Source organism: Myripristis murdjan, chromosome 23, assembly GCF_902150065.1.
Source record: "Myripristis murdjan chromosome 23, fMyrMur1.1, whole genome shotgun sequence".
NCBI classification, from domain to species: Eukaryota; Metazoa; Chordata; class Actinopteri; order Holocentriformes; family Holocentridae; genus Myripristis; species Myripristis murdjan.
In genome coordinates, this window is record NC_044002.1 from 10,151,539 (window position 1) to 10,163,780 (window position 12,242).

The window sequence follows — 12,242 nt, forward strand, 5'->3', positions numbered from 1 at the left end:
TGTCATGCAGACAGATTGGGGAAAGTCATTGACTGGGGGAAGTGTGTGTGTATGTGTGTGTGTCTTGCAGATAGGATCTACTCACATTAGTCCTGAGCGTGGTGTTGATGAAGCTCGCCATCCAGGCACTGATGTCAAGTTTCACGCCGACCACTAGGATGAAACACAAAAAGCCAGACGTTCTAGATCATGTTAGACCTCCACATCAACTTTACTCTCTGAACTCAGAAAATGCAAACTTGGCCAAGGATCACAGAGGACTGGACAACATGATGTGTGGTTTGTGTGTGTGTGTTTGTGTGTATGTGTCAAAGGGAGAGGGAGAAACAGACAAACGAGGAGTGCGGGTACGTCAATAAGAGCCTTTTTGGGTGTGTGTGTGTGTGTGTGTGTGTGTGTGTGTGTGTGTGTGTGTGTGTTTGTACATGTAAGACTGGGAGGGAGAAATGGAGTGGAGGGAGAAAATGAACAGGGTGTGTGGGGTTGCAATTGTGGGTGTGTATATAGGAGTCATAGTGGAAGTGTGAGTGTGTTTATGTGTGTATGTGACAGAGTGAGAGGGAGAACTTGAGAAATGAGAGGTATAAATGCATAAATAAGAGCTACTCTTAGTGTAAGTGAGTGTGTGTGTGTGTGTGTGTGTGTGTGTGTGTGTGTGTATCCTTACCAGCTGGTTTCAGCGTTATATTATTAATGGTAACATCTACTGCTCTGCTCACCAGGACTGAGTCGTCACTCCCTGCGAGAAGAAGGAGAAGGAAATTACTGTACACACACACACACACACATACACAAACGGTGGCCTTTACTTACCATTCTCTTTAGCATTGTAGGGTGTTGGTGTGAAGATGTACAGATCATTGTCCAAACTCCGCTTATAGAAACTTGATTCATATGTTTCTGCATCTTCCTTCCAATACATCCCAGCACTATCAAGAACACACACACACACACACACACACACACACACAGAGAAAACATATTTTGTTTAAAAGCAGCACCCGTCAATTACGATGCTGGCAAGACTGATAAAGTGGTTTAACAAAAGGGAAATGTAGTTCATTTCTTACTGTTTTTTATTGGGTGACAATAGACATAAACCTGCAGCTTTACTGCATAATCCTATATTCTTTTAAAGGCTTCACATAAGTGCTGCATTACATTACATTATTCTTTATCAAATAATCTGAAGCATATTATCTATTCCTTCCCCTGCTTCTAAATCAGCTCCCCCACCATCAGCTTGACAGGTACCTTTTGGGGTAGACTCGTGTGATCCCTCCATCAGTGGCAACAAATCTGGCCAAGACACCGTGCCTAAAAGGCAGAGAAGATAAAGCTATAAAACATACAGTTACAAAACGCTGGAATGTGCTTTTATGCCTGCTTGACATTTACTAGTGATTCTGAAATGCTTCAACCATCTGCATTTAATTTTTCCCTTTGGACATTCATTACCAAATACCAAATAACAAGTAATCGAGGCCACATTTGGGTTTGTTTAGCTGGATCACAAGAAGATCAATGTAAGCAACGTTGTGATGGTATTGTACGCCGTGGTTTGGTGCTGGACTTACTGCAGCTCTTTTTCCTTCCAAATCTTGATCAGATCAGTAGTGATGCCAGCATCCAAAAGTAGGCGGTTCACCAGCTCCACATTGCCTGGAAAAAAAAAAAAAAAAAACACACCGCGTCACTTGAACCTCAACATTTTACCTTTGAAATCCATTTCTCAGTCCGTTGGGCGATCAGATATGATCAAAGTGAGTGTTCAAAGAGTGTCCAGTCTTTTGACAGCAGCTGTCAAAATGAGTCATCTTTGTAAGAGAGCCATTTTGTTGTTTCGAACCCCCTGGTCTGAAAAGTACTGATCTGAGTAAGACGCATCTGCTGGGATCTGTGGGACAAACTCCCCATGAGCATCAACAGCCAGATACAGAGAGAAGACAGATAGTGGAAGAACAAAAAGCATGAAGAACAAAAGAAAGGAGTCTTGAATAAAGAAGGTAGGTTACAAAGAGAATACGTGGTTGAAGATACAGGAGGAGACATATATAGTAAGAACAGAACAGGGAGAAATAGGAAGGCATCCAGTCATCCAGAGTGACTAAAAAGTACTACGTGCAACAGGAGAGTAAGCTTAACATACAAGCAACCAAAACCAGGAGCATAAAGGCTCAGCATCTTAATGCCTTAACAATATTCCCAGGACTACAGAATGAACAAATAGGTAGATAATCGTCTTCAGTTAGGAGAAAGTGACCTGAGCCACATCTCAAAAAGATGGGTTTTCAGTCTTGCGAACTTTGTTTTCCACATGTTCGCACATCCAAGTACATGAAACACCGTTTTCAACAGTGTTCTCCACAGCTCTCCCCATCACTCAACACTCTCTTACACAACTGTACAATGTACAACCGCAGCAGGCATGAAAACCCACTAACAACGGGTGCTTAATTTACTCACGCTGCCAAGGTGTAGGAGGTGGCGGTAGTGTTGGGAGGGGGTGTATAGGTGTAACAAATAATTCTCTGAGACATCCGACAAGACTGTACGACACAAATAACACACGCGGTCCGAGCAGCCGATCAAAGCCGCTCACCCTTTTCCTGGCCGTCCCTACCACTTTGAACTCCCCGACGACCCGCTTCAGTCCATTAACATCGAGGCTTGTCGATGCCCCCCTCCCCACACACGCTCCCCTACCTCCTACTCCACCCCTCCTACCTCCAACCTTTACGACACACCACACACATCAGAGAAAACAGCTGGTGTAACACTTTATTCCAAACCACCCCACCATCTCTCCTCCTCCAGTGGTTTTCATTAGGGATCCTTTATTGAAGGCAGCCCAGGAATTCCTAATGTACTTCAACTTCTCCGCCACTGCAGTGGCTTAACCAAGTAAAGCGTGTAACAATACTCGCGCCGCCAACAGTCCACATGGGCCACATTCTCCCGCTTTCTCCCCCTCAGTCTTTTTTCTCTGTTCTCTACAAACTCCATTAAACAAGGAGCTAAAAGCAGTGTAACTAATATTTCAATTGGGTGAAGACTTTTATTGGGTTGATTGATCTGAGATCTTTGAAATGAGTTCACAATCTCAAAACATCAAACCAAACTTTGAAACAAAATATCAGAAAGGAGCTCTTTCATAAACGTTCCGCTTTTGGCTCAGCTAGAAGACAAAAAACAGGGTGCGAGAGAGTGATGCATATCAATGAGTCCATACGAGAAATGGCGAGGATGTTAATGCATTGGTCAGATGTTTGGGAGAAGGTCCACTGGCCCCTGATTTGAGTTTTATTGCTCCGCTCGCGCTCTTGGCTTGACGTGTCCTGCTCTTTCTCACAAACACACAGTAATTGGATGAGGTCGAGCGGCTATAGGTGGGGTGTGGAAGGCATATTACTGGTGGATATTGTGCATGTGTGTGTGTGTAGGTGTGTGTGTCACATCTAAGCCGATGTGCCTCACACATGTGCACTCAGGCGTGTGATGGTCAGACTTTTAGAGTTAGCATCAAATGGGTAACACGAACACAGGGGTTCCACATTACAAAGCTTTTCCTGGTCATGCACACTGAGCCATCGAGCCAGACCTGTATTTCACTGGAAAGAGAGACCTCTGGGAATAGGTTCAGTTGGCCCTCTTCCATTAAATGTTCAATACACACCCAAATGCCAAGCCAGATGGCCGGCATTCATTCATGTCTACATACTGCAGCTAATACTGTAGAACTTAGAAGCTCTTTGAGATGTAAATGGGGATCTGTGATGAGAACCGAATCCAAGTGTGCCACAGAGCACAACTAAAGTCCAGTATAGGAGATTTGGTTCTAACAAGGAAAACACAAGGATGTCATGCTTGATGGCACAAAATTTAAATAGCACTTCATTTAAGTTGCCAGGTGAAGGAGGAAACATCAGGGAATGTTTCTTAGTGTTTATTTTTTCTCAGTTTTTTGATACTTACACATGGGGTTGTTTGGAGTCTTCCTGTCAATGTAATTGTTGAACTCCATGAGGAACTCTGTGTTGTTTTCATTCTTGTCAGGTGGTTTTAAGTCCTTGCAGTACTCCCTATAGGAAAAGAAATAACCTTATGGTGAACTGAGGCACAAAAAAGCAAGATCAAGGTGAAGATTTGATCTCAATACTGAATCATTGTAGAACAGGGGAGAACAAATTCCCTATTTCAAACTGTTCTGCTAATTTCATAACAAACAGCACAACACTGTTGTCTTACCTTGGTGCAATGAATGTATAGCCATACTCATCAAACTTGTCCGCCAGCAGACTTTCGGAGACTGATGAAAGATAAAGATACAAATTAATAGTAAGCCAATGTGATCATTATATGCAGATGAGATGATACTCCACTGAGCAGAATGGATTACACCTGTTGAATATTTGACAGAGGCAAGACAGAACTCCCACAGGAACAGTGAATTTGAATGGGATTTCATTTTAATTTTTAATGATTAATTTACTAGCAATTTACTAATTTACTCATTAGCAAAACATTAAAACACCAAATACAGAAACCACAAAAACTCATCATATACTGGTATCCTATGACCCCCACATCCTCAACATCTTAAAGTGTTTCAAATTTCTTCATTTGACACCAGAGCTAAGACTTCTTTCTTTTAGATCTGTGACAGCTGAACTGGTTCCTGAATGTTTGCAGCAAATGTCAGCTCTTAAAATACCTCAAATACAACATAAAAGACAAATAAGGTAGTCTAGTAGATGCAAAGTTTGTACCCAAAAAGACAACATTTAAAAAAAACAAACAAACATTTACAGCCAAACTAGATTAACTGACATTATATAAACAAAACCTGAGGACAGTCCAGTGTCTCACAAAAAAAGTAATGCTGTAAAGAATACGACCTTGAACAAACTGAATACCAGGTAAGAATAAGAAGGACCAACAGCGCTAAATAGACCTCACCAAGCATGCTGGGTAAAGTACCAACAAGGCTCAAGAACAGGAGGAAAAAGATGAAAGTAAAGAAAAAAATACTTGCCATCTTTAGCTGGAGTGGGAAAAAAATCCCAGCAGAGAGAAAGTGAGCGAACAAGAGAATCATCCCCAGGGAGGTTAAGACGGAAGGGAAAAGAAAAGAAAAAAGACAGGGTAAAACCACAGGGGTCAAAGGTAACAATATTTTATTCACAGAGCGAGTCCTGAATAGAAATATTGCACTCCAAACAAAAGGTTTTATGCCTTTGGATGTAAATGGAGACAGAACTGATGAGGCACACAATGAGAGGCCTAACATGTGGTCAGGAATTAGCATATTTAACATTAGGATTTAGCTGTGTTTAGATGTGTTTTTAGCAATAATACTAGATTTCTTTTGATGATTAATCTATGGAATTAGTATACATGAATGATGTATTTGCATGACAATGCACCGGAATGTACCGTGGGATGTTAACCATGGTTCAACGGTGCATAACCTTAAGGATGCTTTGACATTCTGCAAAGCACATTGCTCTGACATTTGATTATACCATAGAGGGAAATTTTGCATGACATCATGGGCTACTCCTTGTCCTCTTTGGTGGTTATGATTGGAAAATAATTGTATCCATGTGCTTTTCCTTTGATATTCAATCACTACTTACCAATCCATTTACTAATCCAACAAATTATCAAGTAATGATGGATAGCAAGGAGATTTAAGGAGAGATGTGTGCACAGTTTTTGTGTTCTCGCACGCCTGTCCCCATTGATGATGACATTGCCTCCCATTGCATATTTTGTGCATGACTGAATCAATACAATAAATTGGACATACAGTGGAGAGCATAATTAGTATTACAGAAGTTGATTCAAAAGGCAAAATGAATCTAGACTTTGATTAAATAATATGTGAAGCAATGCATGAAGGGATGGCAATTCATCCAAAATGTGAATGAATTTGAACCTGAACCAACCATAAACGTGGAAACATGCAGAACAAAAGCTTGATTTACAAATTTTCAGCTTAGATTTGGCAGCTGGGAAGTGACACATCTTCAAACTGTGTTCAGTTAAAATATTATTCAGCTCTTATTCACCACTGATTCCTCTGAAATTCTAAAAAACATAAACAAGCTGGGTTTAAGATTTTTTATGTGAAAACAGAGATTAAAATACACTGTGAACTTTGGTGGAACTTTTGGATTCAGTGACCATTACAGTAAGAAAAACAAGAGGAAGACAAAAATGATGACAGAGCACACAGAAGGAGAAAGAGGAGAGGTGATGTTTGGTGGGTAAGGAGGATTCCTGTCTTTCATTAAGGCTGTTTTATGAGGTTGTAAAACTCAAAATGAGTCAAATGAGGAGGACTAAAGGGGTAAAAAAAGCACCGACTCATGTTTTGGGTGCACACTCACAGCTTTCTCCTTTATGGCTTCACCTTAAAATAATGCAAACATCCTCTCCTCTGTTCTTCCTGCTACAGTGGGTTAGTGCCAAAACCACATCTGAGTGCCATTGGAACAGGTGGGAGTTAAATACATACACACACGCACGTGCACGCCCACCCACACACACAGACGCACACACACACAGACACACACACACACACACACACACACACACACATCCAGCCCGCTCAGCTGTGTGGGCGTGGCATTGCATGCGAAGTGCTACTTCTGATAGCAGACAACGGCTTGATTCAGCATAAACAAATACTCATAATTAATCATAGGCCATAAAATGAATAAATACATAAAAACAAATCATTCAGTTTGTGACTTGCATGTTAGTAAGCTTGCAACAACAGACATAACATCCCATATAACGAGCAGTGTTAGACTGGTGAGACTTAGCAGTGGAGCTGTATCCAAGCCAGCTTCCACGCATGGTGTTTGTTGGTGGAGTGAGCTTAAGAAGACAGGGACTATGAGGTAAAGCACAGCGGGAGAATACTTGCCCAAAAATGCTGCAGGGGGGGTCCAACACACCAGGAATGGTCAAGAGTTCAGGAGGGCAGGAGAATGGGATTAGGTATGAGGAAACAGGAGTGAGGAGAGGAAAGAGGTAGTTGGAAAAGAGAGCAGGACAGGAAAGAAGCACACAGGGTTATGCAATATTTTATTCAAACTGGCATTGAATAAGAATATTGTACAGAAAAGTGAAATGCACTTAAATTTAAAATAAGCAACCAAAGAGGTACAAGGGAAATTTCACAGGTATCATTTACAGGTTAGGCGTGTGCATGTGTGTGAACTGTTTTCAGAAAGTCAACACTGGAATATACAGTATGTGTGAACTCTAATGTGTGTGTGTTAAGCCAGTTCACTGAGCAATTCACAAAATTCACAAACTGTAAATATGAAATGTCCCATTCAAAACATTTTCAACTGTCATGACTGGGTGTTGTAAAGCATCATGAAAACGCAGTAATCTTCTTTTGCAGAGAAAAGTCAATCAAAGTGTCCTGAGTCAAACGAGCAGGGATTAAAAGTCTCTTTCACACTCAATCCAATCAGATCGCACACTAACTTTTCATTCCTTCTGCATCTGTTTGACCGACTCTTCAACTACACTGTCCTGATCAAATGGTAGTGAGGAACAGTAACTGTCAGCTTGTTAGAATGACATGACAATCCTATTCCTGGATATGAATCCATTTTACCCCAAATTATTTTACCAACCTGACATTCTATCAAAGGAGGCGAGGGCTTGCAAAGTGCTCCAGTCTCATATGGAGTTTTAGCTCGTGATGGCATCAGTCATTTACTTTCTCACATCAACTCAATCCTCCAAAATCTAAGTTTTAGTGAGGGAGCAGTTTCAGCTACAAAAACATTTACTAACAATGTTGACGCCCCGATAAGAGCTTTAGCTATATCAGATCCAACAAACAGGACATTTTCACTTTGCTGGACAGTTGGTTGGTCTTAAAAACGTCCAGACACTATCATCACCCTCAAGGTAATGATAAGGAACTGAGGCCCACCTAGCCTTGCTGGAATGTATTACTATAGAAAACGAAGGCCCTAACACTACAGTTACTGACTTTTAGGAACTCTCAAATCTCATATCTTGATGGATGATGAAGATTTTAACTGGATTTACCATCCCTTTAACACCCATATTTGGCTAATGATTATAGGCACATAGAAAGGCAAACAGACAGACAAAGGGACAGACCCTAACCAGGGATGATTCTTTTTAACGCTCAGTTACTAAATACACAATAAAACTCCCCTTTGAGTAACACTATGAGTTAATGACATCTTTTTACTAGTGGGAAAAGGCAGGGCTCAAAAGAGACACGAGACGACAGCGCTACCCATATGGAACCTCTGATCCACTATACAGTCCCCAGTAGAAAACATGGAGGAGGCTCGAGTATGAAAGTACACATATGCACACACAGAGACACACACACTCACAAATAGTCGTAAATGAATTGATGAGTACTGTATGTGTGAAAGAGGACACTGGAGCCGTTCAGAGCTTGGTCGTCCCAATGTCTGGCAACAAAACTTTGAACAGGACCACAACTGAGGGGGCGAGTTGCCATAGCGACACAAGAGGCGAGGGCATGAAGGGGTGGTGTGGATGTATGTGTGTGTGTGTGTGTGTGTGTGTGAGTTGTGTGCGTATGGAGGCTGTGGTGGTGCTATACAGTGATGGATAGGAACCATAAGCTGAGACACGAGCATTTCTCAGCCTTACATGGAGAGCGTTAATGTCACTGGACAGCATTAGCAGTCATTTTCCATCCAGGACCATTTGTCTACTGTCTGTATAAATAGAAGGTAAACGTTACTAAGTGGAAAGGCTAGAAATGGTGTTAAGAGATTGAATTGATTTAGCATGCCACTTACATTTTGCCTGGGTGATTGTGTCGCCGATTGTAGCCCGGATATAATGCAGACTGTACTCTGGAAGGACCAGGGCCAGGCTGGAAGAACACGCACATAAAGACACACACACACACCCATACAAATTGTATTTTTGTCTTGTATTGTACCTTTTAATGCAACACATAGAGTTCCATAATGCTGTAATTCTATTTTTATATGAGATTCACTCCATTGTTGAACCTCTCAAGTCAGCACTTCATTGCACCATCAAAACTGCAAATGCTGTGCATATAACAAATAAACCTGAAACTTGAACCACATGTAAAAACAAAAACGCAAAATCAAACCAACCGATGCACATGCAAACACACATACCACATAGATTAAACACGGCGTTTTACAAATTTTCACCCTTTGCTTTGAGAAAAATCACACAAGCCATTTCCACACGCAGCATATCCAAACTTTATAGCAGAGCAATACATCATAACAAACATTGCCTGCACGCTTTCAGCAAGTCCTGCTAAGCATTTTCAGGAGGAGGTTGACTTTGCCGAGCGGTGCACACAGGATGAGAACAGCGGCCCCTATTGGCCCTGTCCAGATCACTGTGAGTTTGTCCTGAACTTTTGACCAGAGCTCCAGTCACAGTGAGGGCAAAATTGTTTCATGCCTTAAGGACCACGATTTTCCTAAGTGAGTTCATCTGGAATTTTCTGTCTCTGGACTAAGTTTTTAAAGGTTATTTTGTCCATGGAATGTTTCTATAATGTCTTCAAGCATATTCATATGGCATGTACCTGTAGTCTGTGCCCACCACTGGCGCAAAGGTGTATGCCCTCTGACCTCGGTCAATGTAGCGCTTTGGAGGCAAGAACAAAACAGTTGGGCTGAGGAAAATACAAGTAACAGTTTTCCAAGATTTAGCAGATGTGCTCATCATCATCATCATGACTTCAAACCTTTATGAAGTTACCTCATCTTGGGATTTCACCAGCGTGTGTATTGTGTGATTTCCTGTCAGACCATCGATCATTTTTCTTCTTATCTGCCGGCAACATTAGGAAGATCAGTCACACTAGATTGAGAATTTCATGAGCTAGTGACTTTGTTATGAGGTCATGCAGTCTTTTGAGTTGCAGTTATTTATTTTCCTGACCTCAACTTTGGTCTCGCTCTCCAACTCTGCATCGAGGAAGTCCAGTGTTACGGGCTTCTCAAACTTGGCAGTCTACAAGGGGAAGCACAAAGCATATCTTATCAATTGTTATTGTGATCATTACAGTTGTTGTGAATTACAGAATGCAGCATTACAGGAGCATACTTTGGTGTTAAAGGTTGCTTATCTGTTACCTCCTACGATTGTACGCAGTGGCCAGTATTTGCATGGGCAGATTACAAGGAAAGCAGATATCTCTCAGGTCAATGAGAAACATATGGCCATGTGGGTGTTTCAACAATCATTTCGAAAGATCCAGGATCCTGAACCCATATGATTGAGACATTTTCAAAAATAATATGAAAGCCAGCCAAATGAACTAATCAAGGCTACTCTAATAAGTCAGGCCAACGTGCAGTTAAGATGCTAGGGCTATGCCAGACTGCTAACTCTCAAGGGCCTGCCTTGCAAAGCGCACCCTAATGTTACGGTCATCTTTGATCCGCTGACAGCCAATGAGGAAGTAGGATCTGTCTGCAAAATTGCTTTTGGGAAGCCTGGCTCAGAGATCATTGGCAGGGATCACATGAGGCTACGCTATTCTCTGCGCTGCGCTACAGTAGGTTGCAAAAACTCCACTTGTTGACAGTAATATGATTTTACTATGGTACATTTGGCCACAAAAGACGAGACCCAGTCAGGCTACTGAGTTTCAACAGTTTGCTGACAGTCAGGTATGTCACGTTTTGCTTGCTAAATGAGGCGGTGAGCAATACTGCAACATAGTCAATGTCTTTGGAGCAAATCTGGCAACATCTTAAATGGTGAAAATTAGGATACCAAATGAGGTGACTGTCTCTGTAATAGGGGACTGTCTGGATGCTGAGGGCTATAGCTGAGTGATTTGGCATACCGATGGCTGGAGATTTGGGTGGAGCAGCACATATCCGTTGGGGTCAATGGCGAAGTAGTAGCCATTTGGTCCAAACTACGGGAAAAGGGGATAGAGAGGAAGATATTTGTGAGAGGAAGGAGTGAAAAGCCTAGTTACAAAGTATGGTATCTGGAAAATGCATGTGTTTTCGAGGTGTGTGTGTGTGTGTGTGTGTGTGTGTGCTCTTACAGTAAAGCGAGGTGTCAGTCTCTTGATATCCTCCAGGGAGACATCGATAGCCATCACCCCCAAGATGAGTTGGTTTTGAGGTTTCTGAGATATAAAACAGATAAAAGCCAACAACAAGGAGTTAGGACTAGAAAGTCACTGTATTTCTCTTGGGGTAAGTCTCTTTTCCGGTAGGCCCACTCATGAGCACTGCTGTTCTTTCTGGATGAGTCAAATCCCACCGTGCAGTCTGAAAGATTTCAAAGGAAATGGGGTACAACTGAAATCTGGACAGTCTCATTCCCAAAAGCTTTATGCAGCACCGTGACTCACTGACGAGGCATTTCCAGTCTTGCTCTCAGTCATAACGGAGGTAAGCCCGCGTCCTTCGAGGTAGACATGTAAAGCATCCGTCCACTCATCTTGAACCACTTAGCTACCGGATCATTTGTCTCTCTGATCCGTCATTTTGATCTCTTTTGATTTTGCCTTGCGACATGGTGGATTCCCTTCCTGTAGAAGCATGTGGGAGGGCTCGGAGGGACCACAGCATCAACAAAAGGATATAAAGAAGAGCCACAAGAAAGAATTGGATAAAAGTAAAAGATGAGACGATAATTGACTGTATTCATGATGCATGTTTACTGTTTTTTTTTTTTTTTTTTTTTTGGTCTGGTAAACATTACGGCGTGTCACAAAACCACAGACATAAATTCTCACATGGGGTCAAAATGTCAGACATAGGCTTCATCAGTCAATGTGTTCGGAAAACTGCATGGATGTGAAAGAGCTACTGTTTAAGTACGGAATACAGACGGAGTGAGTCAAGCGCAGTGAAGAAATAATGACATACACATCCCAAAAGGTAGAATGTTTATACACTTTTGTAAAACCTACTTATAAAAATATATATAGGTATATAAATGCATAACAATTCAGCCTGTGAGCCCTGGGAAGTCCATGGTGGTCTGCTTACCTTCATGCCTCTCTCTTTGTCAGCTTTGGTGTTGGTCTTGTTGAACACCGGCAGTGTTCCTGTGATCACCAGGCCAAGCTCCTGTCGGACAAAACATGCAACATGTTTAATAGACGACCTGCAGCGACTCACATGAAACTCAACGCTCGCTTTATCAGTTCACAGTGTCCTTCACCATGTACA

General features: G+C 41.9%; 1 protein-coding gene across 3 annotated transcripts in view; it reads right to left on the reverse strand.

Annotated features, from left to right (window-relative positions):
- Positions 1-12,242, reverse strand: part of cacna2d1a (calcium channel, voltage-dependent, alpha 2/delta subunit 1a) — a 98,039-nt gene that overhangs the window by 13,856 nt on the left and 71,941 nt on the right. Inside the window, exons 16-31 of one of the 3 annotated variants that reach the window (XM_030045745.1) lie at positions 12,060-12,140; positions 11,105-11,188; positions 10,895-10,969; positions 9,982-10,053; positions 9,799-9,870; positions 9,623-9,684; positions 8,844-8,920; positions 6,938-6,946; positions 5,036-5,044; positions 4,249-4,309; positions 3,976-4,082; positions 1,578-1,662; positions 1,255-1,317; positions 814-929; positions 668-739; positions 86-153 (exon numbers count right to left, since the gene is read on the reverse strand). In XM_030045745.1, coding sequence (XP_029901605.1) covers positions 86-153; positions 668-739; positions 814-929; positions 1,255-1,317; positions 1,578-1,662; positions 3,976-4,082; positions 4,249-4,309; positions 5,036-5,044; positions 6,938-6,946; positions 8,844-8,920; positions 9,623-9,684; positions 9,799-9,870; positions 9,982-10,053; positions 10,895-10,969; positions 11,105-11,188; positions 12,060-12,140 — 1,113 coding nt within the window. Of the gene's footprint in view, positions 1-85; positions 154-667; positions 740-813; positions 930-1,254; positions 1,318-1,577; positions 1,663-3,975; positions 4,083-4,248; positions 4,310-5,035; positions 5,045-6,937; positions 6,947-8,698; positions 8,760-8,843; positions 8,921-9,622; positions 9,685-9,798; positions 9,871-9,981; positions 10,054-10,894; positions 10,970-11,104; positions 11,189-12,059; positions 12,141-12,242 lie in introns of those variants that run through there. The other 2 variants (XM_030045746.1, XM_030045747.1) reach the window with 2 other exon arrangements.